The sequence below is a fragment of the Danio aesculapii genome, chromosome 17 (assembly GCF_903798145.1).
Source record: "Danio aesculapii chromosome 17, fDanAes4.1, whole genome shotgun sequence".
Classification (NCBI taxonomy): domain Eukaryota; kingdom Metazoa; phylum Chordata; class Actinopteri; order Cypriniformes; family Danionidae; genus Danio; species Danio aesculapii.
The window spans coordinates 42,334,027-42,348,096 of NC_079451.1; the positions used below are offsets into that span (position 1 = coordinate 42,334,027).

Sequence of the window (14,070 nt, forward strand, 5' to 3'; positions counted from 1 at the left end):
TCGATTTTTATTTAGTTTAACAATAAAACGGCAGTAAATAGTGCTATTCCGCCTATAGCCTGCTGTTGGTTTTATATTCATATTAGTTCATTTTTGAACATTGACAGCCTGTGATGTGCTATCTGTATTGTTTACCACGCTACTCTGAATATTCAGTCTGAAATAGCATGTCAGTATGGCTTAGTAATACTGTAAGTGTAATTCCTGCAGCCCGCCGGCCAAGCACCAAACATACAGTAGTCACTTTAGGTTTAGGACAAAGTGTGTGAGAGAGTGAGACCAGCGATCCTAGCATCCATGAAATATTGAACATTATTACAAGTTTTGCTTGCTACACAACTGAAACGTGCTAGATATAACAGTTTTTCATCTGGAATTGTAATATTATAAAGTATTATACAGTTTTCTAACTGGCGAATGACATGAACTAGTGGATTGTCTGCTGTCATCTTTAAGGTGTGTTTGTGATTTCAGGAAGCGTGGCTTTAGACGGCAGGGGTGGAACTGTGCTTCAAAGATGATGAATAACATTCAGGCAGATCACCTACTGCACCTTTAACTTTGCAAATTCCTTGCATTGGCCAGTTAATTCATGCAGTTTTTTTAATTACTGTGTAGTTCTTTTGTGCTAAAACACATAAGAAATTAGGCTGTGTTTTTTGTGTGTAGATTATACATTTGAGTTTTAAGGTGCAAATATTTTCTATTAGTAGAAGTTAGTTGCTAATGCTGTCTTTGCAGTGACCTTTAATGTGATTCTGGTATGCCAGAGCCATAGGAATACCCTCTGGACTGATGCAGTTTTTTTCAACTATAGCAGCAAAAAAAAAAAGACATCTGATAATAGAGGATGTGCTGTAATGGTGTTCTGCTGTTCTCAATATAAGGCCCACCATGAGTAGCTGACCCATTTCATATAGAGGAAGTCTTCATTAAAAAAAAAGTGTAGCTTACTGAACTGTTTCAGGCCAATAGGTTTTAAATCCATTCAGATGAGTGTATTTGTTTTCTGCTTAAGCAAACGTCTTGACGTCAATCCCAGTTGTAAGAGCAACAAATAACTTGACTTCCAGTTGATCATTTGGAAAAGTGGCAGAAGGTGGATTTTTCAGATGAATTATCTGTTGAACTGCATCCCAATCATCACAAATACTGCAGAAAATCTATTGGAACCCGCATGGATGCAAGATTCTCACAGTGATCAGTCAAGTTTGGTGAAGGAAAAAAAATCATGGTTTGGGGTTACATTCAGTGTGGTGTTTACGAGAGATCTGCAGAATGCATGGCAACAGCAACAGCCTGAGGTATCAAGACATTTGTGCTGCCCATTACATTACAAACCACAGGAGAGGGCACCACAAGCGAGGCTCAATGGTGTTTCTGTCATAGAATGTTAAATAAACTTGCATATGAGCTTCAGACATGGAGCTGTTCACTGTTCCTCTCAGCGATCTCCAAATAATATCCAGCTGCAAACTCAACTGTCTGAATAGTTTTGAATAGTAGATATTCAGTCAGTCCAGTTTAAATCAGAAGCTGGTCCTTTCAAGTCTCCCTGTTGACCTGTTGTTCTCTTTGAACATGTGATTGTTTTTTGTTTTGATATATTATGATATAGTTTTATATATAGTTACATTTAAATAAATTTATATATATATATATATATATATATATATATATATATATATATACATACATACATACATATATATATATATATATATATATATATATATATATATATATACATACATACATACAGTATATGTTTTTTTTTTTCTAAAATACTGATAATAGAAAATAATACATACATTTTTTTTTTTAGAAATTTTTAGAGAAAATGTCAGATGGAGGGGCCTTGAAAAATTCATCGGAGAAAGAAGTGGGCCCCAAAATGAAAAAGGTTGAGAATCCCTGCTTTAGAAGAGTCAAAAACAAAATGTTTTTGACCCCTACATACAAAAAAAAACCTACTAAATTGTAAAGCATTTCATAGAGGTGTTCAGTTTAATAATTGATGTATGCTAATCCAAAATAAATCTAAAATAACATTTTCAACCAGTAATATGTAAAACATAAACCTGCACATAAACCCAAAGAGCAAATGCAGGATACTAAAATCCAACGCAGCTTGCAATGATTGAGGAAGTTCAATGAAAAACGCTTGCTATTTGTTCATAAAACACTGTTCCTTTTGTAAATGCATAACCTAATAGATCAAGTCCCCAATAATATTTGCCACTCGCTCACTCTCAGAGTCCAGCAACATTTATACAGTAAAGTTCCTTAAAGAGCTGGTGAGGAAAGTTCAATCCATCAGTCAAGTCTGTCCAAAACAACGATATTTGGCAACGTACAATGAATAAAGTTGACCGACGGGTGTCTCTACAGTATAACGTGAGCTACGAAAGATTAAAAATGTCAAAAGTAGTTCACTACATTCTTCCATCCTGCCAAATAAAACGGATACAACCTTCACTCTGGTTTCTATCCCACATTTACTTAGAGATAGTTCACCCAAAAATGAACATTGGAATCATTTACTCCCTTCACTTCTTCCAATAGAGAGTTTTGTTTTGATGTTTGGTCAGTTGAACACAAAAGAAGATATTTTGAAGAATGTTTCAAATCTATAACCATTGACTCTTATAGCAGGGGAAACAAATACAATGGAAGTCAATGGTTACAGGTTTCCAAAATATCAGGACTAGAAAATAATGACAACTTTCATATTTGGGTGAACTATGGCTTTAATAGGATCAGTCATTTCCCTTTATTTGCCCCAGCAGCCAAGTTCACATGAGTGAGGGTGACCGTAATGAATGGGGTGTTTGCATATACCCCGGATCTCAGCGCTGGCCTGTGTAGGCACGAAACCATGAGGTGACGGAGGCGGCGGCGGAGGAGATCATGCCTCCTCCTGCATTGCCCACTGGCTGGGACGCCTGCATGCCGCTCTGGGACAGATCCATGGGCTGGGAAGGGATGTCACAGAAGCGAGGGCTGGGAACCGTCTCCCAGTCTGTACCCAGATCAGTCTCTTCATCCGTCACGGCCTCGTCTCCGCTCTCTTCCGCAGGGCCTGCAGCCTCTGGTTCCACAAACTCCATCGACTCCTCCAGGTCAGCGCTCACCTCAAACGGCCCCGTTCTAGTAGAAAGTTTGCAATGCGTTAATCTTACCATTCATTATTCTTCATGTACGAGCGGACACAAGCAGTGAAATCCTTTCATCTCGAGACTTCCACTCTCATTCACTTCTATTGAGTTTTAGATGTTAAAAACAGCTTGTTATGCTGCTTGATGTTCTTCTTTTCTTAATTACTTTGTTTGTATGGTCATGAACACACTTGCTTGTAGACCAAGTAGTTTCTGCTGTTTATTATTCCTGGTCATTTCTCCCATAGGAGTTCTAAATCAAACCGAGCGCACTTCCACATTGAAGAATAAGGTCAATACTGAAGGTTTTAATCATATTTCAGGGTTTCTGCAGATATCATAATGTCAAATTTAAGACGTAAGACCTTTTTAAGACCTTTTAGTATTAAATTTAAGACCTAAATCACAATATCAAAAACACGCAAGAGAAAATGCTAAATCACAAAAGTAGTGGTAAAATAAACGTATTGAACTTGAACAGTACTGAAGACATGTTAGACGCACCACTGAACATCTTAAGGCTGATTTATACTTTCGCCTGGCGCTGCATCGCGCACCTCCGCTGACTGCGCACGCACCTCACGAAACAGACACTGTTTTTTATTTGTGATATTCTTTAAAACGATAGGGGGCGGTCAAAGAAGAACTCACCGTAAAGTCAGACAAAGAACTAGGAAGTTTCCAGAACTACATCATTTCATTAATATCGCTCAAGATTTTTCAACTAATTAGTTTTTATTATTTTTATCATTTATAATAATGATTATTAAGATTTTTATAACCATTCAAGATTTTTTTTATATCAAACTTTGATGCATCACTTGCTTTTGTTCATATCTCGGACAGTTCTACCTATTAAAGTTTATTCAAATATTAATGACAACAGAACATGGGTTGCTCTACAAATATGTTTTTATTATGGCAAGAATAAAAGCAAAAAAAAGTACACTTAGTAAAAATACTGAGGTTTTTATTATTATTTAGCCCACTCCACAATTCACACACTGCTGTCTGGCTAGTCTGGCTGTGTCCTCTACTGATATGCCAAAAAGGCAATAATGGTCCAACATTCCAGACCATTATCACCAATAAAGCTTAGAAAAAAATGGGCATCAGTACGTTCAAACATCCCCTTCCAGTTATCAAAGACATAATTTGTTCCTTCATTTTAGTTTGTAACTTATAAATTATTTTAAATTCAAAACTGTAATATTTACATCAGTGTAAACCCTATAAATGGTAGAAAAACATATTCTGTAATATTACAACCACATGGGTCTCCACTTTTGCATCGCCTCTCTTTTTGTTTTTTTTACAAACGTATCCCTCAGATTTTTCCAAACTTTTACAAAAACTTTCCTCCTTTCCTACGGCTGTTAAAAATTCTTGCCAATAAATATTAGTCATCTGATTATATCTATGATATATGATGCATGGACGGATCATGGACGGTCTGTTCAGGCGTACCTGTTTTAGAAAAAATCTCTTCAAAGTGATTCATATTCAACTCAAATCAAATGCGGCGCTGCGTGAACTGTTCGCCCAAGTTTTAAAAAATTTGGTGCACTCCGCCAGCCGAAATCATGTCTCGCGCACCCAAAGCGAACATCCACAAACACAGCAATGATGTCACATTCGCCGCGCGGACTGAGTTCATTAACAGAAAGCTGATTGGCTATTGCATGTAAGTCTCATTTGTAGTAGTAATACTACACATTACATTTGGACTACTGAAATAAACTACAACACCACGAAAACCAAGCAACAACATCAAAAAAGAATTTAATTGAGCATTTGATGTAGCGTTACATGGACATCGGAAAAATACGACCTGTGCAAATATATTTAAGACCTAAAACAGCAATTTGGGTTTTAAATTTTAAACTTTTTAAGACCTCGCGGAAACCCTGATATTTAATCTTAGCAAAGTTGTGACTGCAATGCCTTGGTTGGGTTGAACTAGGTATTGCACTCCTGGTTGAAAGGTTGCCAGATTGACGACATCAACAGGAGCGTGCCTGACTATCAAGCCTAAAGGCTGGTTTAAATCGTGTTCTACCTAAAAGCAAAGACATGTGATAGAATATTTTAAAAAGAGTTTTTGTCCTAACCAACACCTGAAATTTATATTTTAGAAACGGCTTCTATTTCTAGCAGCATAAACTCACAATGATCACCTCAGGTACACCTCATGTGCTTTATTCATTGTTAAATGCTAAGTTAGAATGCCATTTTACATCACATTTATTGTCATACTATTGAAAGCAGATGGTTCACCTCAGATCTTAAAAATAAAATAAACTGTTTAAAATTGAACTTTAGAACTGTGACAAATATCTGTGATCTACATTTAATAATGTTAACGTAGTATAATATTTATTAATTAGATTATAAACCTTACCATTTCCTGCACTATTCTGAGCTTCTGAATGGCTGTATTTAAATTTCTGTTGTGTTTATGGTGCAATCAGCCAAATAGCTTATCAAAGCAAATCTTGTCACCATAGCATGACACAGGGTTACAATGTCTCTTACCTTCTCACCTAATGTTTATGTTAGTAATATTTATATTATTTGCTAGCCAATAACCACCTCATGTGGAACTCTGAATCTGCATCTCATTTTGGAGCTACTGCTACTGTCCACCGGAGGTCGCACTTTCGATCACAGACGCATACTTTGAGAGCCTTCATGACTGAATGAATGAAATATGCAGTTCTCCACCAAGGCAACCCGGCGTGCCGAAATATAATTCCATACAGCACCTTTAAAAGGCTAAAAATGTACTAGCTAACATATAAAACTATGCAGATGGTGCTCTGAATTTGAACCGCAATTTAAATGAACAAATTAAAATGACTTTCCTTAAAACATTTCTGAAACTTAAATACTGAAAAAAAAAAGTTTTAAATGAGAGTAAAGCAAACAAACAAATAAAAAAATGAACAGTCATGTAAACGTATAATTCAAACGCATTCGTTTAACCAAGGAATAGTGTTATTTCTCACCTGCCGAGGTTTTTGTTCACCGGAGACACCAGAAACATGATATTCCTCAAAGTGTGATGAGGATGCAGCAGTTCACCATCAACATGCTGAGAAGAGAGCATAACCATGAAGGATGATCATGACTTCAAGATCAGAGTGGTCTCTGTTAACAGTATTAAACAGGACCTATTATGCAAAAATCACTTACATGGGTATAAACACAGTTGTGTGACAACAGTCTGTGAATATAACCAGCTTCTAATGGTAAACATTTATTAATTCTTTTTTTTTTTTATAATCACACTTGATCAAAACAGTCACAGAAACACTTTGATTGACATTCTCCCTTTGTTCGTGTCATCAAATTGGTGATGATCTCTCCCTAATTAGCATAAGATGTTAGTCTTGTTTATGAATCTGCCACTATGCAGACACACAGGTATTTGTAGCTCCACCTTCTTTTGAAAAGAGCACAATTTCATTTGAATTTAAAGCGACAGTCACCAAAATGGCACAATTTAGATCAAAGCCTAAAAGGGTTTGTTTCAAAGAGTTTTAAAACCTTGTTTGTGGTGTATTTTGAGCTGAAACTTCACATACACACTCTACGAACATCAGAGACTTATTTTACATCTTGTAAAAAGAGACATAATGGGACCCCTTTAATATTACCTGTGAGAAGCAGAGATGCAGAACGTTGGTGTTGAGTTTGTTGACGGTGCGGGTGAATCGGTAGCGAGTCAGATTATCTCCACAGAACTCACTGCAGAGAAGACAAAATATGATTTAGGAGGCCATATGTCACTCAAACCGTCTATAAAAGTAGTTTAAATACTTCCTTTACATTGTTAGGTTCTTGTATTACTGGATAAGTTTTACTCTGGAGCTTTGATAAAATAAAAATGCTGTAACCTGTTGCATAGCTTTTTGGGAAGGTTGACATCCAGGATATGAGAGAGGATATTGACGAGTTGTGTAGCATAGCAGAGGGCCGCGCTGATGGTGTGTGCTGGGTTGATGTGGTCCAGCTCTACAAGAAAAAAACAACAACACTATTTTAAAAACAGAGCAGCAGAACTTGTACTTAGCAAGAAGAGCATTTATCTGTACTAAATTATATGAAAAACAAACTGTCAAAACTAGGTTTATCAAAATCTTTTGACAGTGAGGAGCAGTGAATAGTGCACCTGGCCCCTGGTTTCCACTCTTCTCCTCCACCCAGCTGTAATAAGCTGAACAGTCTCCATTGCTGGGTAATGTGACGTGTGGTCCAGTGATGCTGATGCTCGTCTCTCCATTCTGATCGTCCCAGATCCAGCGGCCCGAGTGGTAGGTGGTTCTCCGGGCCTCTGCGAGCTCACTGACAGTGCTGGAGGTCAGAGCCAGGTCATACTCAGCCACGGTTGGATCCGCTGGGTCCCTGAACAGCACAAAACATTTAATATATTTTAGACATCACATTCAACACCTGGCATAACAAGACTAGTTTAGCAATTCCAAGCTAAAAATACAAACAGTGTCTCTGGAGAAAGTGTGTTATTATTAGCCCCTTAAAAGTCCCTTAAAGGCAAGTCATTTCACTTGGCGGGCTTCTTTGTAACGCCTCTGCTTTGGCATTCTGTTTAAACGGGGAAACATCCAATTCTCCAAAATTTGTAGCGATTGTGCGATTACATTTCATATTACGAATAACTAATACAATTAAACGACAACTGTCTCTTTAGTTTCATTTCTAAATCTTCGCATCACACAAAATCTGAAGAAACTCACGTCTGGTCCGAGCCCCTCCCCCTGGATAATTGTCATTCTATAGTGATAGCTGATTGGCTTCTGTACTAGAAGGCATGCTTTATTTACCATATAGCAATCTCTGATTGGCTCCTGTACAAGAAGGCGGGGCTTCACTCGCCATATTGACAGTTACACTTTTCCCCATTCAAAAGTATACGAGTGCCATGTCTTGTGTATTCTATAGTTTGCGTCCAAAACTGCCTAGTACTCAGCAAGTACTGCATTTGAATTTATATGTACTACTCAGCCGTTAGAAATGTGCGTTCTATACAGTATGAATGCGAGCAGTGTGAATGGAACTCGGACGTACTACATCAGCCATCTTGTCATGGTCATGTGACCTACCCATGTCAGTTGTGTCGCTTCAGTCCCATTCATGAATTCTCTCGCGGGGCATCATGGGATAGCGCAGCATGCATGTGATGCGCACTTCAGAATCTTGCCGGAAGTAATAAGTCATCCAGGTACTTCTCACATACTGATTTTCGAATTCTATGAATTCGGACATACTACTCGGCTTGCATACTGATTTTAGCGTACTATATAGTATGGAAGTATGCGGTTTCGGGCGCAGCCATAGTCTTTGTTATTAGTCATGCTCAATTTAAAAAGAAACAAGATAATTGGAGGCTATATATAAAATATACACTGTCATTCAAAGGGTTGGGCATGGTATCATTTTTGACAGCTTTGGATCATTTGATTTTGAAGGTAGGGTCAGTGTGTAAATGTCATTAAAACTTAACATAATTTCTATTTTAATACATTTTAAGATGTAATTTATTTCTGTAATCTTTCTAATATGCTGGTGTGATGCTAAAGTAACATTTTCCTACTATTATCAATGGCAAGTTGTGCTGCTTTTTTTTTTTTTTTCACAAAACAAAATATTAAGATTTTTAATAAACTGAAAGTTATTTAATGAACAAAGTTATTTAACTAAAAGAAAATTCAAAGGAAGTTCAATAGACAAAAGAAAACTTAAAAGAAAGTTCAAAAGACCAGCATTTATTAGAAATATAATTTTTATGCATTTTAAATGACTTTAGTTACACTTTTGATTAATGTAATGATGAATAAAATATTTAAACTAACAGTATTTATCTGGAGATGCAGCCCATCACTGGGAAACATCCACACACTCTCAATCAATCACACATACACTACAGACAATTTAGCTAACCAAATTCTCCTATAGCGCATGTCTTTGGACTGTGGGGGAAAACTGGAGCAACCCTGAGGAAACCAACACGAACACGGGGAGAACATGCCTTCTTGCTGTGAGGCGATTGTGCTACCCACTGCGCCACCGTGACGCCCTAAAGCTCCACATATTGATACATTTTTTAATGACTGCTGTGTTATGACTGAATCGCCTCATGTTACAGTTCTGAAATAGATTTTACGACAAGCAAGAACTGTTCATGGACAATTGATATCGCTATATTGAAATGGTCTATATTCATCCAAGATGTCACCCAGAGCACTTTGTTTATCATGTCTACATATTTATATGTATATTTCTGCTGGTCTCTGACCTGCTGCCTTGTTTCTCCTCCTGGATGTTGAAGATGTGTGTTGTGAGCTCCAGGATGTGCTCTCTCCGCACCTCAGCCAGAGCCTCCAGCCGGCCCTGCATCTCTTTGGATCTCTTCTCCAGCAGTTCACCCAGACGCTGGTTGTGCCGCTTAATTTTGTCCCTCTTTTCCTGATGGCGGCTAGCCCTGCGCTGCAGCCGCTGCCCTTCCTCCTGGGAGCGCAACAACAGCTCTCTGCCTGAAGTGAAGATGAGCTATTTACTTTTTAAAGATAAAACTCATCATTTGATACCATTTTTGTAAGTTGATACTTTTAAAGTAAATTTTCTTGTTGCGATTGATTGTTGAAGGTTAAATCAAGGTAAATGACAAAAAAGTTACTTTAACAGCTATAAAAAATTGTTTATTTAAAACAAATTAAATACAAAAAGATTTAAAGACTTAACAGTATAATTATAACACCAAACTGCATGTGACACGACATGCAATAAAAGGCATTTTGTTGTTAAACGAGTTGTTTTATGTTAAAATTATTTTGATGTTTGATGTTAAAACGAGTTTTCGTCCTATCAATACTTCTGTTTTAGAAACGTCATGGCAAAACAACACCATAAACGGTTATGACAAATATCTCCTCAGGTACAGATTATGTGCTTTAATCAGTGTTAAATGCTCCCAATGTGAGTTTGAACATCATCATACTACTGAAAGCAGCAGCAGATAGTTAGTCCACCTAAGATCTTGAAAATTAAATAACTAGCAAACGTTTTGAAAATGAAAGTAGGTGGCTCAGTGCAAAGCAACAGCATCAGTCACTCAGCCTATGTCCTTTTAATAATGTTAAATAGGGTAAATATGTATTAATTATACTGTAACCCTTACCGTTTTGTCCAGATCACGTGGCTGATATTTAAATGAATGGCTAGTATTTAAATGTTTCTGTCATGTTGCGTCACATTTGTCGCTGGAATCTTGTTGTGTCGCATGTAGTTAGGACATGACTACAATTTTATTGCATTATTCGGCTTAACTGAGATAGTAACATCACCTAAGTTTAATCAAAGTTTTGGTAGTTTTCATTGCAAGTAATTAATACTAACTATTGGAGCCTAGTAAATAGCTACAAACTTTTTAATTAATACTTCAGCATGCAGTAGGTCAGATTTTATATGTCAACATGATCATGTTTGAACTATTATGGTAAACAATCGCATCTCCAAGAATTTGCTTCTGTTCTGAACAGCACTGCAAATCTAATGTGAATATTCTTACAAAGCACTCTTAAAGTTTAAATAATACATAATTTAGGCATAATCCAATACTGTGAATCTTTTTTATCATTATATATTGATTTATTTGAATATCGGCATATTGTCTACAAATAGGATTATGGGGTATTTGTGTTGTGATGCTCACCACTCTTCACTTCTTCATTGCTGGTGCAGATTGCCTCTTTGAGCTGCTGGATTTTCATCTTGCAGGACATAATTTTCCATCTCTGTGTTAAACAAAAAACAATATAGAGCTCTATTTTAATGATCTAGGCACAAAGTCTAAAGTGTAGGGCGCAAAAGCATTAAGGGCATGTCCGAATCCACTTTTGCTATTTTAAGGACAGAAAAATACACTGCGCCGCGGCACATGGTCTCAGTGTTGTGCTTATTCTCTTAATGAGTTATGGGTGTGTTTTGAGAGTAAACCAATCAGAGTCTCATCTCCCATTCCCTTTAAGAGTCAGTTGCGTAAGAGTCAGTTGCGTAAGAGTTCCCTTTAAGAGTCAATAGCAAATGGCGCATTTGCTATTTACATGGCGGACTTTGCAGGTAGAAAAACTGAATGCTTCACTAGAGAGAAAACAGTTAAACTGACCATCTGCAGTGCGAGGATAAAGAATGAGCCTCCTCCATTTGGCCTTTACTTTCACTTTCTCTTTCCTGGATAAGGAAACGGTGTTATACGCACATACATCCATTAGCCTATATAATTAATTTTGTTGCCGCAAAGATTTGCTTCAAAACTATTTCTAAATTCAGTTCTAATTTTCAGCAAACGAATAAATGAACAATAATAACGAAGTGTGGTCAAAAAACTGAGTTATATCCAAATACACATGCACATGTGGTCCAAAACCTGACAGATGGGCAAATCCAAGCTTGTTTTTAATAAAACAAACATAAATATACACATAATAAATAATACTGCTAATAATAATAACCTTATACAAAAGCAAGTTGTCGTGAATCAACTAAAAAAAGCCCCCGTGATGGAGGCATGGAGGTACTGGTTTTTAAACTTATGTAGAAAGTAATAATTTTTAAAAATATTTTAATCTTTTTCATTTGTAAAGATATTTGCGTATTGCTGTACATCCAGCATGTATTAAGCAATGTGTAAGTGAGGTGCACAACTAATGCGCTCTGCACTGGACTTTAGACCTGCTTTCACCTGGTCTATTGCACAGTCTATTTTAGTTCCTCAAAATAGCAACGCGCCAACAGTGCACCTTAATACACCTCTTTTCTAGACCGAAACACCCATGAGTCCACAAACACATCTTGCGCCATATTGCACCAGCTGTATGATAGGGCCCATAGAGTGAAATATCCCATTATATATTTTTTTTCAATAAAAATGTTAAGCATGCACAATAATACTTACGAGCTGATCTGCCTGGACTTTCTTGTCCATTGCTTTGATGACTCTGAAACATGTGGGAAATTAATGAGTATTAGCTGAGCATAATGTAGGATTGTGACACAAAATGCTGCTGATATAATACCTCTGCTGAAGGTCCTCCTTTTCATTTTTTAACTTTTGGAGTCGCTCAAGCTTTTCTGAATACCTGTTAGCAGAAACATGACACAAAGCTGGAATGAAGAACGTTTATCCACAACAAGAAATATCCTTCATAATTAACATTCAATCCATAAATAATACACAAGAGAAAAACATTAATAAAGACACATACAGTGAATCCGGAAAGTATTCATAGCGCTTCACTTTTTCCACATTTCTTTGTTACAGTCTTATTCCAAAATGGATTAAATTCATTTATTTCCTCAAAATTCAACACACAATACCACATAATGACAATGTGAAAAAAGGAGCTTTTGAAATTGTTGCAAATTTATTAAAAATAAGAAACCTGAAAATAAGTATTCACAGCCTTTGCTCAATATTTGTTAATGCACCTTTGACAGCAATTACAGCCTTAAGTCTTTTAAAATATGATTTATGTCTGTGCCACTCAAGAACATTCACTGAGTTGTTGTGAAGCTTAGATGGCTGGCCAGCTCTAGGAAGAGTCCTGGTGGTTCCAAACATCTTCCACTTACGGATGATGGAGGCCACTGTGCTCATTAGAACTTTCAGATCAGCAGAAAAAACTAATTACCACTTAAAAATTCTAAATTTCCCTGGCTATACAATATAATGTGTTTGAATGAACCGTATCAAGTGCCATGCTTTCAGATATATTTATGCATTTTTAGTCAACCAATTAAAACATTAGTTATTCTGACCAATTGTCATTTTCTGAAGAATAAAAGCTTTATATGACAATATTTGTATTTTAAAGTTGTAGTTTTTTAGAATAAAAGCTATTATACAAATCATGGGGGTCACATTTGTCAACATGACTCAGCTAAACATAACCAGGTCCACATATTAACTTAGTACATCAAAAACTCCCAAAGCATCTTTAAAGAAACTTGAATAAGTCATGACAATACCTTCAGATGTCAATTTTCAAAAAAGCTAATACCACTGACATCTGACAGAAGTAAAAAACGTAGAAACGTGAAGCTTCTTCTCTGCCCGTTTGTTTACAAAGTTAGCTCTTAGCATGTTAGCATGCTGTGGACATGAATTAGCAAAATACAGAGCAATAACAAAAGTCACATAAACCTTTAAAACACTAAACATCAGGACCAAACGGGTGCTTAAATAAAACAAAAATCGTTAGAAACAGATCGACATTAAAGTTACTAAAATTTGTTGGGATGTTGTTGTAAACCGTTTCAGCGTACATAATGAAAATAAACAAGAAATTAAAGGACACCTCTCCGGATTTCTCCCATCAAAATACACGAAATCCCCGTTTTGGATGCACCGGGCGCAGGTTAGTCTTCGTCTGGCTGTATTGCAGAGTGGGCATCTCTCCACTGCTACAAAAAGCCCCTCTGCATCATCCAGCGCCTCCACCATAACCGCGGCCCCAGCGCTCATGCACGCCGGCTGAAGGTGCTGCTGAGGCGGCTGCGGCAGAGCGGGCGCCCGGGCCTCTGATTCAGATTCTGGATGCTCTTCACTAGGCCCCAAAGCCCGGGGTTCGCCTGTTGAGGGACAAGCCATGATGATACAGGCTCTGTGATTAATATAAATCTCTATTGTAAGATTTACATGACCTGTAGTTGAAAATATTAAATTAGAACTAGCAGTTTTGGTATTAAAGCCGCTAGATGAACAACTGAGCGTTTCGCCTGTCTGTCCTACGCACACCACGTGACGTATGTTGTTTATGTATATTTTGTCACGTGCGTGGGGTGGTTGGGTCATTTACAGAAATGTACCAAGAAAATTCTAAATGTATTTAAC

At 37.1% G+C, this 14,070-nt stretch overlaps 1 protein-coding gene across 1 annotated transcript; it reads right to left on the bottom strand.

The window, feature by feature from the left end:
• Window positions 1–1,988: 1,988 nt before the first annotated feature.
• On the bottom strand, window positions 1,989–13,977 carry atg14 (autophagy related 14). The gene is made up of 10 exons (XM_056477427.1): window positions 13,535–13,977; window positions 12,254–12,316; window positions 12,133–12,175; window positions 10,891–10,972; window positions 9,475–9,712; window positions 7,333–7,565; window positions 7,058–7,175; window positions 6,818–6,908; window positions 6,167–6,252; window positions 1,989–3,150 (listed from the first exon to the last, which is right to left on the bottom strand). Exons 1-10 carry the CDS (start codon window positions 13,825–13,827, stop codon window positions 2,850–2,852), a joined length of 1,548 nt encoding a protein of 515 aa, XP_056333402.1. The 5' UTR covers window positions 13,828–13,977; the 3' UTR covers window positions 1,989–2,849.
• Window positions 13,978–14,070: the final 93 nt, after the last annotated feature.

What these genes read in the sequence shown, in the direction of transcription:
- atg14 (XM_056477427.1), bottom strand. Translation starts at nt 13,827, where the DNA reads ATGGCTTGTCCCTCAACAGGCGAACCCCGGGCTTTGGGGCCTAGTGAA. An exon ending in AAGGAGGACCTTCAGCAGAG is followed by an intron (nt 12,176 to 12,253) that starts GTATTATATCAG and finishes CACATGTTTCAG; the next exon opens with AGTCATCAAAGCAATGGACA. An exon ending in GAGGAGAAACAAGGCAGCAG is followed by an intron (nt 7,566 to 9,474) that starts GTCAGAGACCAG and finishes TGTGCTGTTCAG; the next exon opens with GGACCCAGCGGATCCAACCG.